This window comes from Ostrinia nubilalis, chromosome 26, assembly GCF_963855985.1.
Source record: "Ostrinia nubilalis chromosome 26, ilOstNubi1.1, whole genome shotgun sequence".
NCBI classification, from domain to species: Eukaryota; Metazoa; Arthropoda; class Insecta; order Lepidoptera; family Crambidae; genus Ostrinia; species Ostrinia nubilalis.
Window position 1 is genome coordinate 10229919 of NC_087113.1, and position 21665 is coordinate 10251583.

General features: G+C 37.6%; 1 protein-coding gene across 1 annotated transcript in view; it reads left to right on the top strand.

Annotated features, from left to right (window-relative positions):
• LOC135084448 (protein stum-like) overlaps positions 1-21665 on the top strand; it is a 75165-nt gene that overhangs the window by 35265 nt on the left and 18235 nt on the right. Inside the window, exons 2-5 of the mRNA XM_063979231.1 lie at positions 4041-4174; positions 4512-6963; positions 17905-18220; positions 20161-20402. Coding sequence (XP_063835301.1) covers positions 4041-4174; positions 4512-6963; positions 17905-18220; positions 20161-20402 — 3144 coding nt within the window. The remainder of the gene's footprint in view (positions 1-4040; positions 4175-4511; positions 6964-17904; positions 18221-20160; positions 20403-21665) is intronic.

Here is a 21665-nt window from a genome sequence, read left to right on the forward strand (position 1 = left end):
GGCGTATAGATTTTGTCCTATGCTTGGGCTTTGTACCTATACTGTATAAGGACCTAAGTATGTCTGAAATAGATGTTTTGATTTGATTAGACTTGAAATAAATCAAAAGGCTCAATCTATTTTTGAAATAAAATCAACTTTGAGCTTCGTTCTACGAGTTGCGAATCTATACACAAGAGAATCTTTAGCTCTATTATTATTTAAAACTAGCTTTAATGCGCGGATGTTCTCGCGTGGTTTTCAGTCAATAGGCTATCGCGTGTCCAGCGATCTATTGTCGTTTAATCTTTATTACTCTGAAAGAGTCTTAAAGCATAAATGTGGTTGATTTCGTTTATTATTTATAAGTACATAACATAATAATATTTCTTTAGTTGGGACTAGATGGCGCGATGTAAAAATTCCAAAGATATTTATATTTGTTTGTGATTATTTAAAGACTACCAGATCGTCGGTCCACCTAGTAGGAGACCTGACCTGCCCACGCTACGTCTTCCAGCCCGTGGTCGCTACTCGCGAACTTTTCTGCCCCAACGGCGATCGCGAAGCAACGATCTGGTAAAGGTCGCGGGAAGAGCCTGGATGCCGGCAGCGCAGGACCGTGCATTGTGGAAAACCTTGGAGGAGGCCTTTGACGTCATTTGGCTGAAACGAACGAACGAACGAACGATTTAAAGACTGACGGTGTTGCTTACATAAGTTAGATAAATATAAAGTTAATTCTGAAAAAAAAAACATCTTTCGTCTCTTCATTGAATAGCGGAGTGATAGGAGTTCTAACTTCTGACAGTCCAAAACATGGGAAATATTTATTTATTTATTTATTTATTTATTTATTTTATTGGGCTATCAACATGAGATACAGTATTATACACAATTAAAAAAATTAAGCCAAAGGTCTCTAGCTAACTGCTCCCACACAAACGATAACCACAGCATGCATAATATTATAATGTAAGCAACCCGTGAACTTTACACAATACAATAACATAATATAATATAGTACCTAATTACAACTTTGAATTTAAACAACAAAAAGAAAGCAACAAAAAAATAAAAAATAAAATAATAAGAGGCCTCCTAGATGCATTTCGCTTAGAACACCCAACTTTCTTCGACATTATACACTCGGCATCAAATAAATCGCACCTCCCGCGACAAGCACTTTCAAACGTATGCATCCCCACTTCCTACCAATATTGGCACCATTTTAAAGCCTAGTTCTAAACTTCATTTCATTAAAGGAAAGGTTTTTACCCCAAAAATGTGTCTTTAGAAGTATCTAGGGTCACTTTTTCAAAAAATAGGTAGTTACGCTTGAGCCACCTTTCATGGTTATAAAACTGTTAAGTTGGAATTAATTGCTATCCATCTGTTAAAGAGGACACGTGCGATCATTATTTGGTTTTATAACTATAAAATTTGGTCTAATTGATCCCAGAGGTGAGCCCAAAGTGAGGTCTTTTTTCAAGTCACATTTATGGTATATGTTATTCATTTATTAAGAAATTAAATGTGTTTTTCTTAAAGGATCTTTATTGGGCTTTCAAATAACACCAATATTGTTGGGGGACCATGATTGTGTCAGAAGAAAATCTTTGAAGTTCGCGTCGCGGAAGGTGCGGTTTATTTGATGTTGAGTGTAGTACCTATAACAAGGTATATAACAACAAATAAAATGTTACATACCAACAAGCATATTCACTTTCGCTATTGTTACATTTCGGTGACCCACTGAACCCCCATCGAACGGTAATCACGGTAATATCACTCCATTTCCGGTTACACCGGGTTCGAAGAAAAACCTTTGTTTTTAACCAAATTATGTATGCTATTGTTATGGGGAAACGACTTATTCAGACATCATAATTTGGCAATATGTTGGGAAAATTGTTTTTGTATTCTCAATGTAAAGACGAAACAATGCAAAAATAAATGTATCTACAAAATAGTCAAATATTTGGTGGAATAAATATTTATCATTCCCTGAACATGGTAACTGGTTACGTTACAGTTCCGGAAAAATTCACTTCCGGCAGCCACTTGAAGGCTTTTAATCAATCAACCCTAACACTCAACTAACATCAATCATAAGGGGTTAATTTAAAAGTGCTAAAAAGCCAGATATTTTTCAAATTCAAATTGCTGTATTTGTATAGCTTTTTGAGTCTAAAACTAAGTGACTCGTTTAAATAAAGGGCAATACAAATTATTTCTTTACCATTTCACTGGAAATCATCTTCTTAAAGTCGTTAGTCCATCGAGTTGCTGAGCTTATCCTATCGTTTGGCAATAGGAAGTTCAAGGACTTTAATTCAAACACGGGTCTCAACGCACCATTGTATGAGTGTGACCCGTGCTTCTTTATTTTAATGAAAATGGAACGCGAAAATAAAATATTGTAATTAACTTTGACGTTACTTTTACTAGTAATCGCTCATTTTCCTATTATGTAAAAAGTTAGAATTGTTCAATTAAATTGTAAAACTACTGTCAATAACAAACACTGCAAATGTAGTTCCAATTACGATCAACCGGGAAATGTACACGAGAAGCAATATTTTATTAAACAACAAAAAACAAACATGACAGGAGTGTAATTATACAATATCAACTATAATTATTAACTAATTAATACTTTAAAAGATTCTTCAAGTACTTCGGAACTTGTCTTTAAAAATATTTTGTTATAAATTGTTTAACTGCACGCACATCAAAGTTAGCCCTATAGTTCTACTTCGTGTAATTTTGCAACAAACTTTAGGCAGTCATGTAGCTAACGAGCGATTTCTTTAAACAATCCAAGGAGAAAAATATTAAGGCTTTCATTCGCGTTACCTACATCGTTCGTTCGTTTCAGCCGAATGACGTCCAGTGTCCACTGCTGGACAAAGGCCTACCCCAAGGATTTCCACAAAGACCGAACCTGCACTGCCCACATCCAGGCTCCTTCTGCGACCTTCACCAGATCGTCGGTCCACCTAGTGGGACTGCCTAAACTACGTCTTCCGGCTTTTGGTCGCCAATCCAAATATTTTCTGCCCCAGCGACCATCAGCTCTGCGAGCTATGTGCTATGTGCCTGTTGTGCCTACCTACATATTGAGTCTATATTCCATTTTTTCCGATACAGCATGTAAGATCCATGACAACGTTTTTGGTACCTGTCTTATCTGTCCCATTTAAAAGGCCACCCTGTATAACCGTTAAAAAGGGGAGTTTAATTCAATTTACGCCGCCACATTAATTTGTAGGCCGGTGCAATTTGTTACTTCAGAATGAGGAGCAGACCCGTCGTTTATCATTATGCCACGGTGTTGTAATTAATCCTGGAAAAGTTCAGCAAATCATCACGCTTTGTTACATTTCATTCAGAAAATTTGGATGCATAGTTACGGTTTTCACAAGAATGAAGATTTTAGGTCCCGTTTTATCATGGCGGTCCCCTCTACGAATAGATATATCAGTAAAATATTTAGTACAATTAGGTACTGACTGTAAATGAGCTAAAAGTTTTAAAATTCTTTATTTCTTGTGTACCTATTTGAAATCGCTGTAAAGTTGATTCATTCATTGAATTGACAAAATTCTTTATAATACACAGGTTTTTTTCGTAACGTATCGATTTTGTGGCAAATCGACAATAACCCCTTGTCACTACGCTGTAGTTGTCCGTAGTAGGTACTCGTGTACAACGATGTCATAAGAAATTTCTGTATTGAGTCCCATTTACTTTCAGTTTTAAATGTAATGGAACTCGAAAGTTTTAAAATGTTATGAGATCTTAACAATTGTAAGTAGCATCATCATTTTTTTTAAGTTACTAACTTGTATTGCACAAAAATAGTCCCGTTAGCCCCTCGTACTAAGCTAGTACTAGCTAGAATATGCTCACCACAATAGTCGAGAGGTGGTGGGGTTCGAACCCGCATTCCTCAGATTTCGAGTCGGTTAGTCCGACCCCTTCACCGTTCGGCTATCGTGGCTTCAAACTATACTCAGTTTACAAGTTTTTCAAGCAGTGTTTTTCTTCTTCAACAGCGTGGTGCCAACATCGAAACGAAAGCGCGAGTCGTCGTTCGCGATACTAACGGAGACTCCCGTCGCCTCCCGCCCCACCAGCCCTCGCTCGCTACCCGTGGAGATCAGATCCGACAAGCGAAATCCTTTCAAAGGTAATTGGATTTAAACTCTTACACATTTAAAAAAACATGACCCTTTTTCTCCACAATCAAGTTAAAAATATATTTTCCTCATTCTCATGGTAATCAAATCAGAAGGGATGGTCACTCAGTTTTTGAATCTGCAATAAACATCACAAAACATGATTATTCGTCAACAAATGAACAGTTATAGTAGTCCATAGTATTTACCTACTTTATATCTACTAAATCAGGTATAATCTACCGCTTTTAAGATCTAAATAAAATAGTCACAATATTATGTGTAATAGCCACAATGTGTGTTTTACTTTCAACCTGTTGTAACTAAATCTTTTTTCTTTATTTCAAGGTCGCGGCTTCAGAGAAGAGACCTCCCGCCACAACACGCCCAAAACCTCAGCTGCCAACTCCCGAGCCAACTCGCCGCCGAGACGAAGGACCAACTCCTTGTCCAAGATCGACAAGATGGCCCAAGCAGCCACCCTACCCCTTCCCATACCCACCCTGAGCAGACCACACTCCCCCAGAAATTTCGTCAAGGAAAACATAGAAGAAGTGAGAGAAATTAGCGAATTGAACAGAGAGAGGCACGAAGCTGAAGCAGAACAGAAAAGACTAGAAGAAGAAGAAGCTTTACTCAAAGAGATGGGCTTGCTAGATAAAAATGCAAAAAGCGACGCCATCAGAAGCGTCGTCTGTTCTCGGACTAACTCTAGAAGTAATTCTCCAACTAAAATTAAACTTAGGTCCAGATCCAACTCTCCGTCGGCAATATTACATTATGAAAACATTCGTGCTACTAGCAAAGAGTTCATAAATGCAGAGGATGGGATGGCCCAACCTGTAACGCATAGGTCTAGAATCCGAACTGTGTCAAAATCGCAACCTCAATCCAACGAGGGATCTCCAAAACATTCAAAAATTCCCAAACGCCAAAACTCCGTTTCCCCTAATCGAATGAGTAAAAGAGACGGCTCTATGAGTAGACGGCCAGTTGAAAATGGCCTGAAAAACCAAAAGTACATGTCGAGTAGTGCAAGCAGTATACACGAAACGATCAGGATAGGGAGCCAAGTTCACGATAAGAGAAATAGCAAAAGTACTCAACATTTAACTATAAGTCCAGCTCTTATAAAAGGGAAACCTCCAATATCACCTGGAAGAGGCGGACCACCGCCTGCGAATAGATCTATCAACTCAAAAAGGCTGTCACCTATCGTAGGTACTCCAAACAAAAGCCCTATTGAAGACCTCAAGCCAAGTTCTGCCAAAACAACACCAAAACCGTCACCAGCTACTAGAAAAACCAACAAAACTGCTGGTAACACTCCTGCTACGTCTAGATTAAATTCTAGACAGCCAAGCAGAACTGTCAGTAGAGACCCCAGCCCTGAAAAGCGAAAGACTGTAACTAAGACCTCCACTTCTTCTAAAATAGCTAACAACGTACCAGGGAAGCCGGTGGCTCGGACAACCAGCACCAGAACTACGCAGAAACCTGCTCCTGTAAGTAAACCAGAGCCTAAAAAACCTATGAGCCGTACCAATAGTGTGAAAAGTTTAGTAAGAACCCCTAGTAGTAAAACTTTAAATGAGAAACCTCCACTAGCAAAGAGAAATAGCAAAAAAGATTTGACGGAGAAAAATAAATCTACAACTAAATTAAATGAAGTTGGTACCAAGAAAGATTCGAGTAAAGACGACAAAACTCCAAAAAAAACAGAATCTGCTCAAAAAGAGAAAACAAAAAATGACAAAGGGTGTAGTAATGCGGAAACGAAAACGAGCGTAGATTCGGGAACCGACGCCGAAGAGCAAGTTATGAAACAGGACAATGAAACGCAATACGACAAGATAACGAACGAGAAAGGTGAACTGGTACTAATGACGAAGAGAAACATTGTTTCCATGACGACGGCAGCGATCACTTCACAGCCACTTGCAGTAGTAACCACCGTCACCAATCAGCTACCAGCAGCTTTGGAAAAAGCGAGAGAAAAGGGTATCTTCGAGAGACTTAACTCTAGAGACTCTTTAGCACCTAAAGATGAACAGAATGAAGGAAAGTCAGAAACAAAAAAGGATAACGAGACTATGAAACCAGATACAAAGGATGCGATTGAAGAGAAAGAGAAGACAGAAGAAAAGAAACCGCCTAAAGTAGAAGAAAAGAAACCACCTGCTGCAGCCCCTAAACCTAAAGAACCCACGCCAGTCTTCGTGGACGATAGTATAAAGTTAAAACTTCTACAGCCTCCCTACAACAATCCTCAAGTTGAGCGCGCCAGACAAAAAATAGACAGTATATTAAAAGAGCCTGAAGTTTCTCCTGAAAACATTTTAGCTGCTGCGGCAAAAGTAAAAGAGCCACCCAAAACATTCAAGAGCGTAGCTGATAAAACGAAGACAGAAGTGAAAGAGACAAAAGATGAAGTAGCGAAGAAACTAACAGAAATAAAAGACGAGGCTGTGAAAAAGGCGGACAAGACAGCAGCTGATATGCGGTCTGAAGCGACTAAGATCGTTGACAGCATAATTACGCCTGTTGAGACGCCAAAAGAGGTTTTAGAAAAGGCAAAAGTAGAAGTCAAGAAAGAGATAGAACCAATAGTGATGGTTGTTAATGAAAAAAAGAAAAACGGGCCAGCGGAGACAGTGGAGAAAATGACGGAAGCTCTGGTCAAAGGAGAACCGGAAGTGGAAGTGCAAAGTTCGAATCTGTCGACGCCGGGGGACAAGATGGCGCCTCCGAAGAAGATGGCCGACGGAAATGACTCGGACAAATCGCAGAGCAATGGCGGGTAAGTTTTAAAATTGATTTTATTTACACTATGTTCATAATATTATCACTAATACTATGATCACTTTTTTGCTTACTGCACATAATATTACTTAGGCCTGATTTTTCAATCGCTGAATAACTTTTAACTGAAGAATAAGTTTGGCATATTGACAGTTTCAGTTGGAAAATATGTCAAAATGACAAGTTTATTCTTCAGTTATAAGTTATCTGACGATTGAAAAATCAGCCCATAAGTGTAGAAATCATAATATACCTACAAGTAAGAATATTCTGAAATAGCATTTTATATTCTAAAATCACGAAATCAAAATTTAACCGGTAGTAACATTTCAAACACATCTGTTGTGAATCGGAACTCGGACATCACTGAATGAATTATGATGATGAATTCATGAGTAAAATATGAAGATATGAAGATGTAAAAATAACTAACTGACTGTGACGGAGTGACTGAGTATTATTGTTGTGCTTCTTCCAAGATAATGGCCAAAACACAGTTGTAAAGAACAGTTTTCCCGAAATAGTTGTAAAGAAAAGTTGCATAAAGACGTGCATTAACGGCGTAAACAGGTTTTTAAGTAAAAAATAACTTCATTTACGACTTGTTCGTCTTTTGTAGCTTAGATCGTTTAGTCGTAATTTTGTATACAGTATACCACATTGGCCGACCTAGAAATAAAACTAATTCCATATCAATCACGGCTTATAAAAACCAAAAATTTATCTTATGCCCTTTCCACCAGGGCACTTGTATACGTCCCAAATATAGCTTGCCCTACCTCCTATTCGGGACAATTATATGGGCTGATGCTGAGAAGAAGTGGCGGAAGAAACTCGGTCACCTTTGTCATTATGTCAGCATTTTCTTTACATAAGTGTGTATTGTTACAAAGTTAATTTAAACATTACAAATATAATATTTAACAGTTATATGTATGTAACATCTGATACATAATATAACTTCCTAACCAAATCCCAGCACGACTGACACTCCCGGGAATCAAACCCGCCTACGCATAAGTCAAAGGAAAGTGTGCGGTAATCCACAGAGAAACTTCTTTTCACTGTTTTCCCCATAGAGACCATAATATCACGGTGATTATAGCGGTTTGCGACGTGCATTTTAAGTTTCTTTTTATTTATTATTCGCAATGGAGTAAAGGTAGTTTCATAAAGGTAGCAGGAAGGCGCTGGATGCAGGCCGCTACCAACCGGGCGATGTGGAAATAATTGGGGAGGCCTATGTTCAGCAGTGTGGCTGAAATGATGATGATGATGATGACGGAGTAGTGGATAGTTATGTTGATAGTATTGTAGGATACAAAAGTTACAAGGGCCAAGTTATATTTCCACTTTAAATCTTTTTGGATCTAATAGAGCTTCATTCATACATTACGAATACTTTTTAGCTTTAGATGGTCTTGATACTTGGTAGCGACGATCTCTTTAATTTACCTATGAAGGAAATCAATTTATTGGTGGAGATAGATAATATACTGTGCAAGGCGTTAGTCAAAGTTATTTATACGAATAAAAATTAATTAATTAGGCATTCAAATAAATTGATACATCTCAATTTTTGAGACTTATGGAAAATAGCTTGTGTAATTATTTACACATTCAGTTAATTTATGTTACAAGGTTGTGTACTTATTTATTTGCAACTTTTTTTTTATCTCGCACGAATTATTTAATAAAAGTACACCTCCTTCACATACTGATTTAGATTGATTATAAAGATTGACGACACTGCCCGAGCATTCATAAATAATTTTCCACCAAGCTTCCCTAGTGTAAATCGTATTTGTAAGACTTGCAGTTCCAGCTTCAATAACATTAACTATTCATCTTGCTCGCTTACAAACATGCAAAACAAACCGTACATAAAGGATAGTTGTCCTGGTTCCGGGGGTGTCGCCCCAGGACGACGGTCACGTATCGAGCGACGTCTGGTCGCGTGACCTAGCGAGAATTACCATATCGGACAACAAGGGAAATGGGAAGCCAAGTTCTGCAGCAGATATTCACTATGCATTAAACTTAGAAACTACACTTCTGTATTAAACTAAAATTATTGTTATATTTACTTAAATATTAATCTATACCCACCTATAATATGGACGGACAGATTCAGATCTGTGATTGGCTCAAACTCTAACCACCTAACTAATGAAAAGTTATACGCATGTTGAACTGTAGTTTAAAATGACATTTCCAGACTAACTAAACGAACACGAATAATTTAGCAAGTGTCAACCGAGGTTAAAATACTTTTTGAAATAATGCTGAAATTCACCCTATTACAAGATTAAATTTTAGATCTCACATAGGTATGACAACTTTTGTTTTAGCGAAAATGCTGTTTTGATTATTAAATCTTGGCTCGGTACTACCGTACGCCCAGTCTAACCGTAACGCGTCACAGGCTGGGTAGTAATCGGTAGTATATATCTGCTGCCCAACCGCGCAGGGTATTTTAGAAACTTTTCTCTACTGTGAAATTTACATTCTGTATGTATGTTAATTAGAGAGAAGAATTAAAAATAGGAAAATTCGTAATAAAATCTAAATTCTAGCTTAAATATTGGGTTTGACTAGGTATGACTGATTTTATTTAATTGACACTAATTACTTACGAGTACAATTTGGAATACATTGACAATACCTAATTATAGCCTGACCAGGAACAAAAAAACCCTGGCACAGAGGCGCGTCAATTGCATTTGATAGTGCAACACTGAGTACAGTCGTACCTGTGTTAAATTAATAGGCTAACTTTATGTATCAGGATTCAGGATTACGGGCTAATTTGATATTTTCGTAAATTAACGAAAAAATATTATTATAGGTAACCTGGTTTAAATAAATTAAATGAAACCATCAATCGAGCTAGTAGGATTTATTTTATTATTCATCAATAATCAAATTCAGAACTTGAATATTCAACTGCAATGTCTGCTCATGAACGCTTCAAACTCGGTACTTCTTTCCCAATTCCATAAAATTCAACACTTAGAAAGTGACAAAAATTTTAATATAGATAGTTGAAACAAACCACAGCAAATTTTCATAGTGGACTGTACTATACGATAAACATGTCAGTCAATTTGACAACCTTTGTCGGAAACATTATTCAATGAAAATATTGTCCGAACCCTTAGTATTTCTCTTCGACAAATACTTTAACACATTGTGAACCACTTTTCTTTCACGACTATAAAAAGATTTTAGCAATTTAATTCACAAAATCAATTGCGCACATTTAAAATAAAGTTTGTTTACACTTTGACAGCAATAGACTGACATGCAAGGTGACATGTCAATGAAGTTTTCAGTTACTGTTGCCATTAAAAGAAATTAGTACCATTAGTTTTCCGCAACATGGCGAGGGTTTTTATGTTCCTGGTCGGGCTATACCACCATAACAACTGTCTACAGTATTTTTGCACATGGGTTATGCATAGCTTATTTTTATTGCTTTATAACCTAGAAACAAGAATAACAACAAAAAATTGTTCTGAATTTGCTTTTATGTGTAAAAAAATAGAAAAATTCATATCAATGAATGTATGAAACATGAACATAGAGATGATTTAATTTGTTGCCAAATATATTTTTTTCTTTCTTTCATTAATTCTTTCTAACTATTAAAACATAACAAACATCCATTTAAGATTCATTCTCACAAGAGAAAAATTAAAATAGAGTCGAAATCTATATTATATACAACGTGTCCCGAAATTCAAGGATAAGCCGGCGCCGCAGGGTGGACCTAGTCATGACTGATTTAGGAAAAATAAGAAAAAAAATCTATCTCAATTATTTTTTAAGTTACACAATAAATTATGAAATTCGTCGAAAATTGACACCCCTTATGATATTTTACATTACCATGACTACAATTTTTCAAATACTTCAGTTTTTTTGTTTGTATCGGCAACTTAAGTAGTGCTGCTGTCCACCCCAATTCTTAAAACCCTCAGAATCCTTGCAGTTTTTACACAAAAGTTAATCAAAATATGATATTTCCTTAAAATTTTGATTGATTTTTACTTACACTCCACTTTGACTCGTCGTTTTGTAAAAAAACAGTATGAACACTACTACGGCAAGTTTTTTATAAAGTTGACGCAACTATCCAAGATTCCGAAATGGTATAATACACTAAGAAAACTAGTCGCAAAAAAGATATGCGTACCATTTTTACAAGCACTTCGCTTGTTAGTTAGTATGGGATAAATCTTGCAACTGAATTTAAAACCAGTTCTCCTTAACCAATTGAGCTGAAATTTGGTATACTTGTGTAAGTACGATGACAATGCAATATTATGGTACCATTGAGCTGGATGGAGTATGGAGGTGGCCATAAGAACTCTTAACGAAACGGCGGAATTACATCTAGTTTGGGTTCGTTGGACTTGTCTTTTCGAGCACTTTAGTGCTAGATGATGTTGATGAAGTCAAGAGGTGGCAGGAGCTGGCCATAGGAACTCCTAAACGAAACGGCGGAAGCTTATCGAGTTTGGGTTCGTTGGATTTGTCTTCCCGAGCACTTAGGCCATGAGATTGAGAAACAACTAAAAAGCTTAAAATAAAGTTGTAATAAAAAAAACTTATTTAAAAACAAGCTTGACTTCGTTTGAAAATTATAATTGACTTCATCATCAGGACCCTGGACATCATCTAGCACTAAAGTGCTCGAAAAGACAAATCCAACGAACCCAAACTCGATAAGCTTCCGCCGTTTCGTTTAGGAGTTCCTATGGCCAGCTCCTGCCACCTCTTGACTTCACCATCAGGACCCTGAACATCGTCTAGCACTAAAGTGCTCGAAAAGACAAGTCCAACGAACCCAAACTAGATGTAATTCCGCCGTTTCGTTAAGAGTTCCTATGGCCACCTCCATACTCCATCCAGCTCAATGGTACCATAATATTGCATTGTCATCGTATTTACACAAGTATACCAAATTTCAGCTCAATTGGTTAAGGAGAACTGGTTTTAAATTCAGTTGCAAGATTTATCTCATACTAACTTACAAGCGAAATGCTTGTAAAAATGGTACGCATATCTTTTTTGCGACTAGTTTTCTTAGAGTATTATACCATTTCGGAATCTTGGATAGTTGCGTCAACTTTATAAAAAACTTGCCGCAGTAGTGTTCATACTGTTTTTTAACAAAACGACGAGTCAAAGTGGAGTGTAAGTAAAAATCGTTCAAAATTTTAAGGAAATATCATATTTTGATTAACTTTTGTGTAAAAACTGCAAGGATTCTGAGGGTTTTAAGAATTGGGGTGGACAGCAGCACTACTTAAGTTGCCGATACAAACAAAAAAACTGAAGTATTTGAAAAATTGTAGTCGTGGTAATGTAAAATATCATAAGGGGTGTCAATTTTCGACGAATTTCATAATTTATTGTGTAACTTAAAAAATAATTGAGATAGATTTTTTTTCTTATTTTTCCTAAAGCAGTCATGACTATGTCCACCCTGCGGCGCCGGCTTATCCTTGAATTTTGGGACACGTTGTTATATAAAAGAAAGTCGTATTAGTTACTCCACTTATAACTCAAGAACGGCTGAACCGATTTAGCTGAAAATTGTCAGGGAGGTAGTTTAGAGCCAGGAGAAGGACATAGGATACTTTTTATCCCGTTCGAAATAAAAAAAAAGTCTGCTTATTTATTGCCATTAAGGCGGTTCAAAGTTCGCCGGGTCAGCTAGTATTTATTAAAAAAATGAAAATTTCTAATTTCCTGTCATGTTCCATAGAAGATTTTTTTCATAAAAATCTAACCCTATCATGCTTTCAGTATACTGGCCTTGGTAACGTCGTTTCTCAAATCCCACTATATTTTGATGAAAGCGTGCCCCTTGTTCTTGCGAACAAGCCCCCATAATTATTTATAAATATTATATCCCAATGAGAATGTGACGTGCATCTTGAGAGACATTCTACTATGAAGATGGAAAATTCAAATCGCTATAACTTCTATTTTTTTAAAAAATATTTTCGATTTGTAATCGCACTTTTTTATATACATTTGCTTATATAATCAGAATGTAATAAGTAAAATCTATGCGCAAAAAAAAATTTTTTTTGTCGACCGGTGTAAGATTAACCAAAAACAATCAAAACTGGGAATTGAACCCAAGGTGTAAGAGCGTAGACCTCTCTAAACACAAGACCACACAAAACTCCATCATTATTATCATCACAGCTACAATCATTTTAAACTTTCATTGGCTATAATATATAAAATCTAACGTACCAATTTATTGACATATTTGAACGAATTACATTACGTAGACAGTTCATAGAACTCCGCCCACGTTCACGGCCATTTCACTTTAATTTACAACAAAAAACAAACTGACTAACCTCACCGTCATTACTACAATTATTTTCTATTATCCAAGCTTTTCCAATTCCAAAGCTCCAAGTATAGCGAAAGCTAATTCGTCGTGGGCAGATACGAGTAGCTTCGACGGCTCAAGGCTTCGCCCTCAGCCTGAATTACCTCAATCGCTCAATAATAATCTAATTTCCGTTGCGTATACAAGTTTTATATTAAATTTTGGCAACCCTGCGGCAACTCGGCACATGAATTGAGGCACAGGTTAACTTATATTGTCCAATAGTGACTGAGTTTCTTGCGCTGCTTCTTCTCAGCACTGGCCCATTTATTGTCCCGAAGCAGTGGTAGGGTTAATACTGGGACGTGTAAAGATGCTTTTTTAAAGCCTATTTGCAGAAATAAATGAGTTTTATGGGTTTTATGAGTTTTTTATGAGTTTTCATAATCATCGGACATTTACTTTAATACGTGTTTGTATTTATATTAGGTACTAAGTGTACTAACGCGTCTCAACATATAAAAAAATCGACGTAGGTTTTCATAATAATAATAATATTCTTGGTCATTTTACACTCACACATGTCATAATTAATGAATCAAATCAGTCATATTATGAATAAATAATTAATAATTAAATAAAATATGATAAGACAATGATCACCGAATAAAAGACATCAACGCGTTAAAAGATAACATGAGATGAAATTGATGATTCTCTTATCTAATCATTTATTTCAAATGCTATTTTTAAATCACTTAAAGCTTAAATTTAAGCCCAAACTGAGCTCGTGTAAATATGCTGATTGCTGATGAAAACAAAAAGAAAAGTTTTGCTGTTTTGCTCTTAAAAACTTAATCCGTCTTATTACAAAAATTTATCGCGCATTAAACACTAGTTTATAGTGACATGTATGAAAATATCATTTTAAACAAGTGTTCAATCTGTGTTTAACTTTTTTGTAATAAAGCCATATGTGTTAAAAAATCAATGTTATTAATAAAAACCAATGCAGTAACTACGCTTAGAAATTGACTCCCCATTTTGTGTAACCCATCACAGCACACACGGTTCACCCCAAACAAGTTATTCGTACAAGTGCTACCACGCCTTATCTATGTGGGCCCCAATAAATCAACGGACGGCCAACAAAGGCCGGTGTAAATCCTTCGGTATGTTGAGGTAGGATGTTCATTCAGAGTTTTCGTACTAGTTATATAGAAAATCTAGGTTTTGCCTATGACCACAGAATAATAATAAGTACTACGTACAGAAGTTTTACTTCGCGAAGGTATTTAAAAAAATGTATGCTCAATTTCACTAACAATATGGTGTAATTTAGCCTGTCTCAAGAGTCAAGCACCATTTTTTTGACAAACGTCAGTGATCGGCACTGCGCCGAAGCTATAGGGCTGACTTCGGTAAAATGATGTGACGTGAGGTGCCAAACTGCGGAAAATGGCGGAGGAAATACATGATTTAGCATGAATTATCATGAATAATATTAACTACTTATTTACCTCTCAGTGTCTTGAGGCAACTTAAAAAAGTACATTATGTGTTTTTATTATTATTTAGGCAGTTAAATACTGCACAGTATTTAGTACACCATTTTCTTTATTTTCTTCCATCATACACAAGAATACGCGTGCGTGAGTCAATGTTCGCTCGTATGTGAGGCCTTGTCGAATAGTATCCTGTAGGTGGGCCATCGTGCGTGTTTTGTTTTCGATGTAAACTCGCGGAGATGAACAGGCCTGCTATGACTTCGCTTGCTTGAATTTCGGTTTGCCTCAGAAAGACTATCGCACCGCATAGGCCTCCCACTAGGTGGACCGACGATCTGGTGAGGGTCGCGGGAGGTGCCTGGTTGCGAGCGGCTCAGGACCGATCTTTATGTCCCTACTCAAATCAAATCAAATAGTTTATTCAGAACATAGGCCCAAAGGGCTTATACACGTCCTAAATATAGCTTGCCCTACCACGACTTCGGGACAACATCCCATATGTTGTCCTAAGAAGTGGCGGAAGAAACTTAGTCACTTTTGTCAGCCTCTTTTTCAACCAAATACAGTCATTTAAATAATCGTGGTATCCTTTTTTCATAAGGATTTTCTTAACCTGTAGTTTGAATTTATGAATAGGTATTTAAAAACTGGAATAAAAACTCGAGTGTTTTTCCCTGTGTCTCAAGCTCTCCCTACCTATGAATATTAATTCAGCCATCTTTACGTGAGGAGTGATTTACATACATCACTATTATCGACTGCTTTAGCTATCGACACCTAACATCACTAGTCACCGTCACAAGACGTCAACTGCGTGTCACACACGCGTTAAAGGTTCTTAAGTTTTTCTAGGGCACTCCACAAGTAATATACATACTAATTAACCGCAATTATTCCAAAAATAAAGTTCTACATAGCACATTAAAGTGTGTGATATTTCGCGTTTAATATTAATAACACTTGGCCTACATAAATTGTAGTGGTAGGTGATAAGACTAAAAAGAAAAGAACTCACTATTATTTTTAGATTAAATAAAAATTACTTAGATTATTACAAGACATTATTACTTACAAAAAGTGATAGTTTAATTCAACCATCATCACTCGGGTTGTTGTGGAAAATTGTGGTTGTGGCTGACAATAGTGACTGAGTTTCTTGCGCTTGCTTCTTCTCAGCACTGGCCCATTTATTGTCCCGAAGCAGTGGTAGGGTTAATACTGGGACGTGTAAAAGTGCTTTTTACAGGCCTTTTTGCAAAAATAAAAGAGTTTTATGAGTTTTAAAACTGTAATAAGACGGACGCCCCACACTAGTCTTTTTAAAGCATTCAATGAAATTAAAACACTACTCACCTTTCTGCAGTCGGGTAATAAATACTTTACCAACGATGCACAAGGCAGCCATCTATGTAGCAGCTCTGAACTTTATTTCAGAGTCAGTCTAACTGTTGTTCTTATTGGCGTTGCTAGATGGCGCTATTCCACTTAACCACAACAACTCTGAACCTTATGATTTATTTTTTTTGCTAGTTAGTTTTTAAAACTCCCAAGTTAAAATCATTACATAAAAGTGTGAAGTAGATGCAAATCCTTAAAAAAATCTAATCCTGTAACATTATGTTAGCTTTTTCATAATCTTTTTTATCTTTTATAATGTTAATAAACGTTTTTATCTGTAATCAATCTCCTGAATTCCTGATACCTCGTACTAAACTCGTTTACAACAAAATTAAAGACACTGGTGTCAAACGTTATGAATCTTTCAAGGGACCAAAAAGCAAATGACAAACTCTAGTGTACTTTTGTCAGTGTTTTTGTTCTTTGAAAAACGCTTCAAAATTTCATGAGTCATCAGTGAGGTTTACTCAGTAATTTTTAATACATATTCTCCAACTCACAAGAGCGCTAACGGCCGTCCTTCGCATTTAATAACAGCTAATTTCACTATTACTTTCTTTGTGTATCGACAAGCCTCATTATGCCGAGCACACGCCGCAAACCACGCAATACTTGGCACTCGATTCAACCCTTAAGAAATTGGTTCAAGCGTTAGTCGACCCTTGCGTGTTGAAACATTCGCCCGTCGTTCTCAACCCGCTATGGCGCGAAATAAATACTCCTTCGTCAATGATGTTTGTTATCTGTGCTGGGTAGTGCTATCTAATCTGTGAAAACGCGCGCGAAATTCTCAAATCAATGACAATGACAGTTACGTTTTTTAAACTAGTGCTTCCATCTTGATTTGAAATGTGAATCGAGATGATGTGTGACCTCTTTGTGGATATTTTGTAATAACGATGATACACAACAGAACGGTGTACATACTGCCAAATGAACTACTGCCAAAGCGGTATGACGATGACAACGGGTAAAATATGAATAAATTGAATTTGTATTTAATGTCTTCATGTTTTTGCCAGTTTTATTGAATTATACTTCATTTTGTATATAGCATGGAAACTATATATTTTGTATTTCGTTCAGATATCTCGGGCCTGCCGCATTGATAAGGTAACGTGGCTTAACACATCGCATGCACGCCTCACTTCAACACAATTACCGAGCAACGAACGACCGGCCAAAGTCATATTTCATTTCACTTGAACACCTGCCGTACATTCGAAACTAAACTTTATTACTAACACGACGAATTATCATAACACAATGTATGTAACTTAGATATTTATGTTAATTGGATGGATAAAAAGTACTGTGTTCCTTTTTCTAAACATCAAAACACTCATCTTTCTAGCCCGTAGCCCAAATGCTTCTTTTATTGTTGTATTAATACCAAAAAAATCCAAGGGTTATGTTATATTTATACAATATTGATTGACTTTTGGCGCCCAACTATACCTACCTACTTAAAAATTTAGTACTTGTATTTATTTCTTGATTTAAAATATCCCCTTTTATGTAAATATCTTGACACGAACCCTCTATTAATCAAAACTTACTTTAATTAATTTAAGCCAAGCATATGATACGTTCTACCTCTAAAACGCTATTTACAAAAACACCACGTTGGGCGCCAATCCACAAAATTTCATTTTCAAAATCCTCTTGTCAGGTTTCCGCAAAGTACAAGTACAACACCGAAGCCCCCAGCGCGCGGGCACAGAAAGACTTCCAAAGATGAGAAGAACACGCCAGAACCGACGCCACCCCCAGAAGACCAGCATCCCAAACCCCCCAACATCTGCCAAAGACTCATGGGGAAGTGCAAGACGAAGTGCTGTCCTTGTTGCATCAAGGGCGAGGATGACGAGGCGACAGAGATGGAAGATGCGCAGAAGAAAGGAACGCTGAGCAAGTTGAACTGCTGTAAGAAGGGAGACGTGGAAGACCCAGAACAAATACGGGAGGTGGCGAGAGCAGCAGGAAAGGTATGTATTAAGTCTGTAAATGTTGCAGGAGGCGATCTGGAAATCATTGGGAGAGGCTATGTTTAGCAGAAGACGTCCTGTGGCTTAAATAATGATGATAATTATTATAGTTTGGTGGTATTTTAGATACGTTCATAACGTATCCATAACGAGGAAGCTCTATAAATTAGAATTTTGACTTTCTGGACGCTAGTAGCTATAGTTTAGACTAGTAGGCTACTAGGACGGTCTGATTGGTGATGCAAACCCTGGCCGTAACAGTGTATTACTCCTGAAAATTTCGACGGGTTCACCTAATGTCTAAGTAGCTCAGATAAGTTAGGAGCAGTTGCTTGGCAAGCGAAAATTCGTGAATTCGATTCCTGTCTTGTGCTTCAACCACACCAACGCGTGCAGATCGCCATTGCCGGCGCGATCACGGCGCGATCATAGGGAAATGACAGGTCGCGTGAACTGTCATGGGTCGCGCGACTTGTCATTGGCCTTTGATCGCGCCGGCCGATGGCGATCTGCACCCGTTGGTGTGGTTGAAGCCTTAGGCAATTCGAATTAGTTTTATATTCTCACGACGCTCGGTAAAATAAACACCCATAGTACGGGTCTAGTGTTAATAGGTTTCTCAGACTTGCACTCGATTTCCTCCCATTTGCATAGTTCAGGGGGCTGACTGGGCCGCTAACCGCTAACCCTGGGCGACGCAATCGGTCTAGTGTTTATTGGCCAATTAGTTCTTTGTACTCGAATAAACTTAACACGTTGGGTTTCTAATTTCTTTGTTTGATAAGCGAGTAATTAAATTGTAAGATGTAATGTTGCCACGTTAAAATATAAGAAGATTATTGTCTATCTTTATTGCTAAATTATTAACACTTATAACACAAATAAATACAGACTGACAATTCACATTATTGCATGAAATGGAACGTTCGAGAAAAAAAAAGTTGATAGATTTTTTGAAGACAGAAGGTAGTATCATGTTTTTATTTACAATAAACAGAATTTTTTTTTTAAACTAAGGCAAACTTAACTCTAAACAAAATAAAAATATACTTATTTTACTCAAAAATGAAAGTGTGTCCGTGAGGCAAAGAGGCGAGGATGCTGGCTGCATTTCCTCGCTGAATGGCAATACTAAGCCTTTGTGCAAGGTAGTTGAACAAAAAACATGGTCGATTTATTAATGTAATGGATTCATAGGCTATTAGTACAAATCAGTAAAAGTGGTGTCTGTGTTGTTCTAAAACTCAGTGAAGTGATAATAAGTGTAACAACCGAATTGAGAACCTCCTCTTTTTGTCGAAGTCGGTTAAAAACATTGAAACATGTATTATTATAAATCATATTTTCGTGTGGGGAAATTGCTGTGTACCCGAAGGCGTCTTGAAACTGATACATGAAGAAGAGCCTACATGGTATGAAAGAGTAATTGGACTTCTTGGCGGGAATCTGAAGCGTCATGTTAGCGGTTTTGTTTTATTTCCTCAAATTCGTGTTTGGGCGATTATTAATGTGTAATAATGGTCGATTATTAACCATTAAGTGTTCGTGAACGTGCATGAGTGTGGGCAAGTGAAGCAAAACAGTGCATCGTGATTCTTCTGGTTCTCTCAAGTTGTCCAAGAGTAATTGAATGCCTGTATTTTATATTAGGTAACCTACCTTCTAAACATAAATCTCGCTTTATGATTTTTTGTATTTGTACAGACGACGGCACGTCAAGGTAAACACTGTGGGTTGTCTTGTGCAGTTGTAATAGGGGCGAGTTTGCAACAAAAATGGGTAGCCTGATGTGCTGTCGTGTGTTCATTTTCGCTATCACAAACTTGGCCACATTTCAACAATCGACATTGGCCTAACCGGTGTAACCCCAAATACGAACTTATACGGGGGTCATCAAGTAGGAAATAAATCTTCTACATTCGCACAACTCTATTCCACAGGAAGCAACAATAGAATTCGAAAACGAAATAAAACGCAAGCTCACCTTCCTCGACATATTCTGCGGGTGCTGCGGCCGCCGGCGGCGCGTCGGCGACGTGTCCGGCGTGGTTTCTCCCGGCGTCATGTCGGCGGGCGTGGTGGACGCGCCGGTTTCCGGCGTGGTCGCCGAGACGGGCTGCTGGGGGAAAAGGCGCGGGGAGGAGAGAAGGGACAGCATATTGAGCGACCGACCACCGCCAGGGTAAGAAACTTTTCTTTAGTTTAGATCTTACAACTTAGGTTAATTTGGCCTTCACTTGTTGGGTTCTATTGGTGATCAAACTATAGGTACCTAGATCCTAGCTACATAGCAATTACAGCCGTGGGAAAGAGATTTTTTTATCCAAGACAAGGCAGGTATTTGACCGCAATCGCACATGGTAAGTACGTTAAGTGAGATGCAGTCTAGGATGGTACATATCTGCCCTGTAAGTGCCTATTTACTCTCGCCTTGAAAAGGCCCGGATTTATTGGGAATAGGTAGTCCCTATCTTACACACTTACAAATACACAGTAGGTATATTGGCTTTAAAGTTTTAACGTACCTAATACGTAAGCACGTACAATAAATTAGTCGGCCGTTTGGTGTAGTGGTTCAGAACGGACTACTATGCCGAGAGGTCCCGGGTTCGATTCCCGGCCGGGCAGAAATTGAAATGATGAATTTTAATTTCTGTGACGGGTCTGGGTGTGACTATGTATAATATTTATGTATACAAAAAAAAGTATATAAGTAGTATATCCGTTAAGCTAGCACCCATAACACAAGCATTAAGTTGCTTACTTTGGGCACAGAATAAGTAATAGTACAGGTACAGAAGGATTACTCCGCAAAACGATTTAAATAAATGCGAGTCTTGCTACGACGCGATACAGTGGAATTCAGCTCGCACAGCACTACGTACCTACAATTTTATTCACCTACAAGTTTTGTCTCTTTATATCGCGTGCCTCTGAACTCTTCTTACGCTGTTAGGGTTGCTGTCTAGTGAAAAAATAATTAATCTACTTATTTGTAATGAGGTACGTATGTAGTAAGTATGCATTCATTATGGAAAACCTTGGGAGAGGCCTTTGTCCAGCTGTGGACGTCATTTGGCTGAAACGAACGTACGAATTCTGAGCAGTAGTCATGGTAGGTTAGGTTCCTATACTATCCTAAGAATTATTGATTACCTACATGGCCAACACCTTTCAGCATCTTTGGGAAGCGAAAAAAAAAGATAAACCCGGTAGATTTCTTTTCGAATTTAAACACCCGAACGCCGCACAATATTTTAAATTTCTCTTTATGTCCATTTTTAAATAATACTTCGATTATAGAATTAGGTACTACAACGCACGCCAGCGTCCTGACGGGCGCGCGCGTGACACTCGACTGATATAATACCCGCCGGCGGGGCGCTTCGCTGTAGGTAATTATCGGATGTACCGCGCGGAGTGAGCCAGGCCTGCTTTGGGGCTA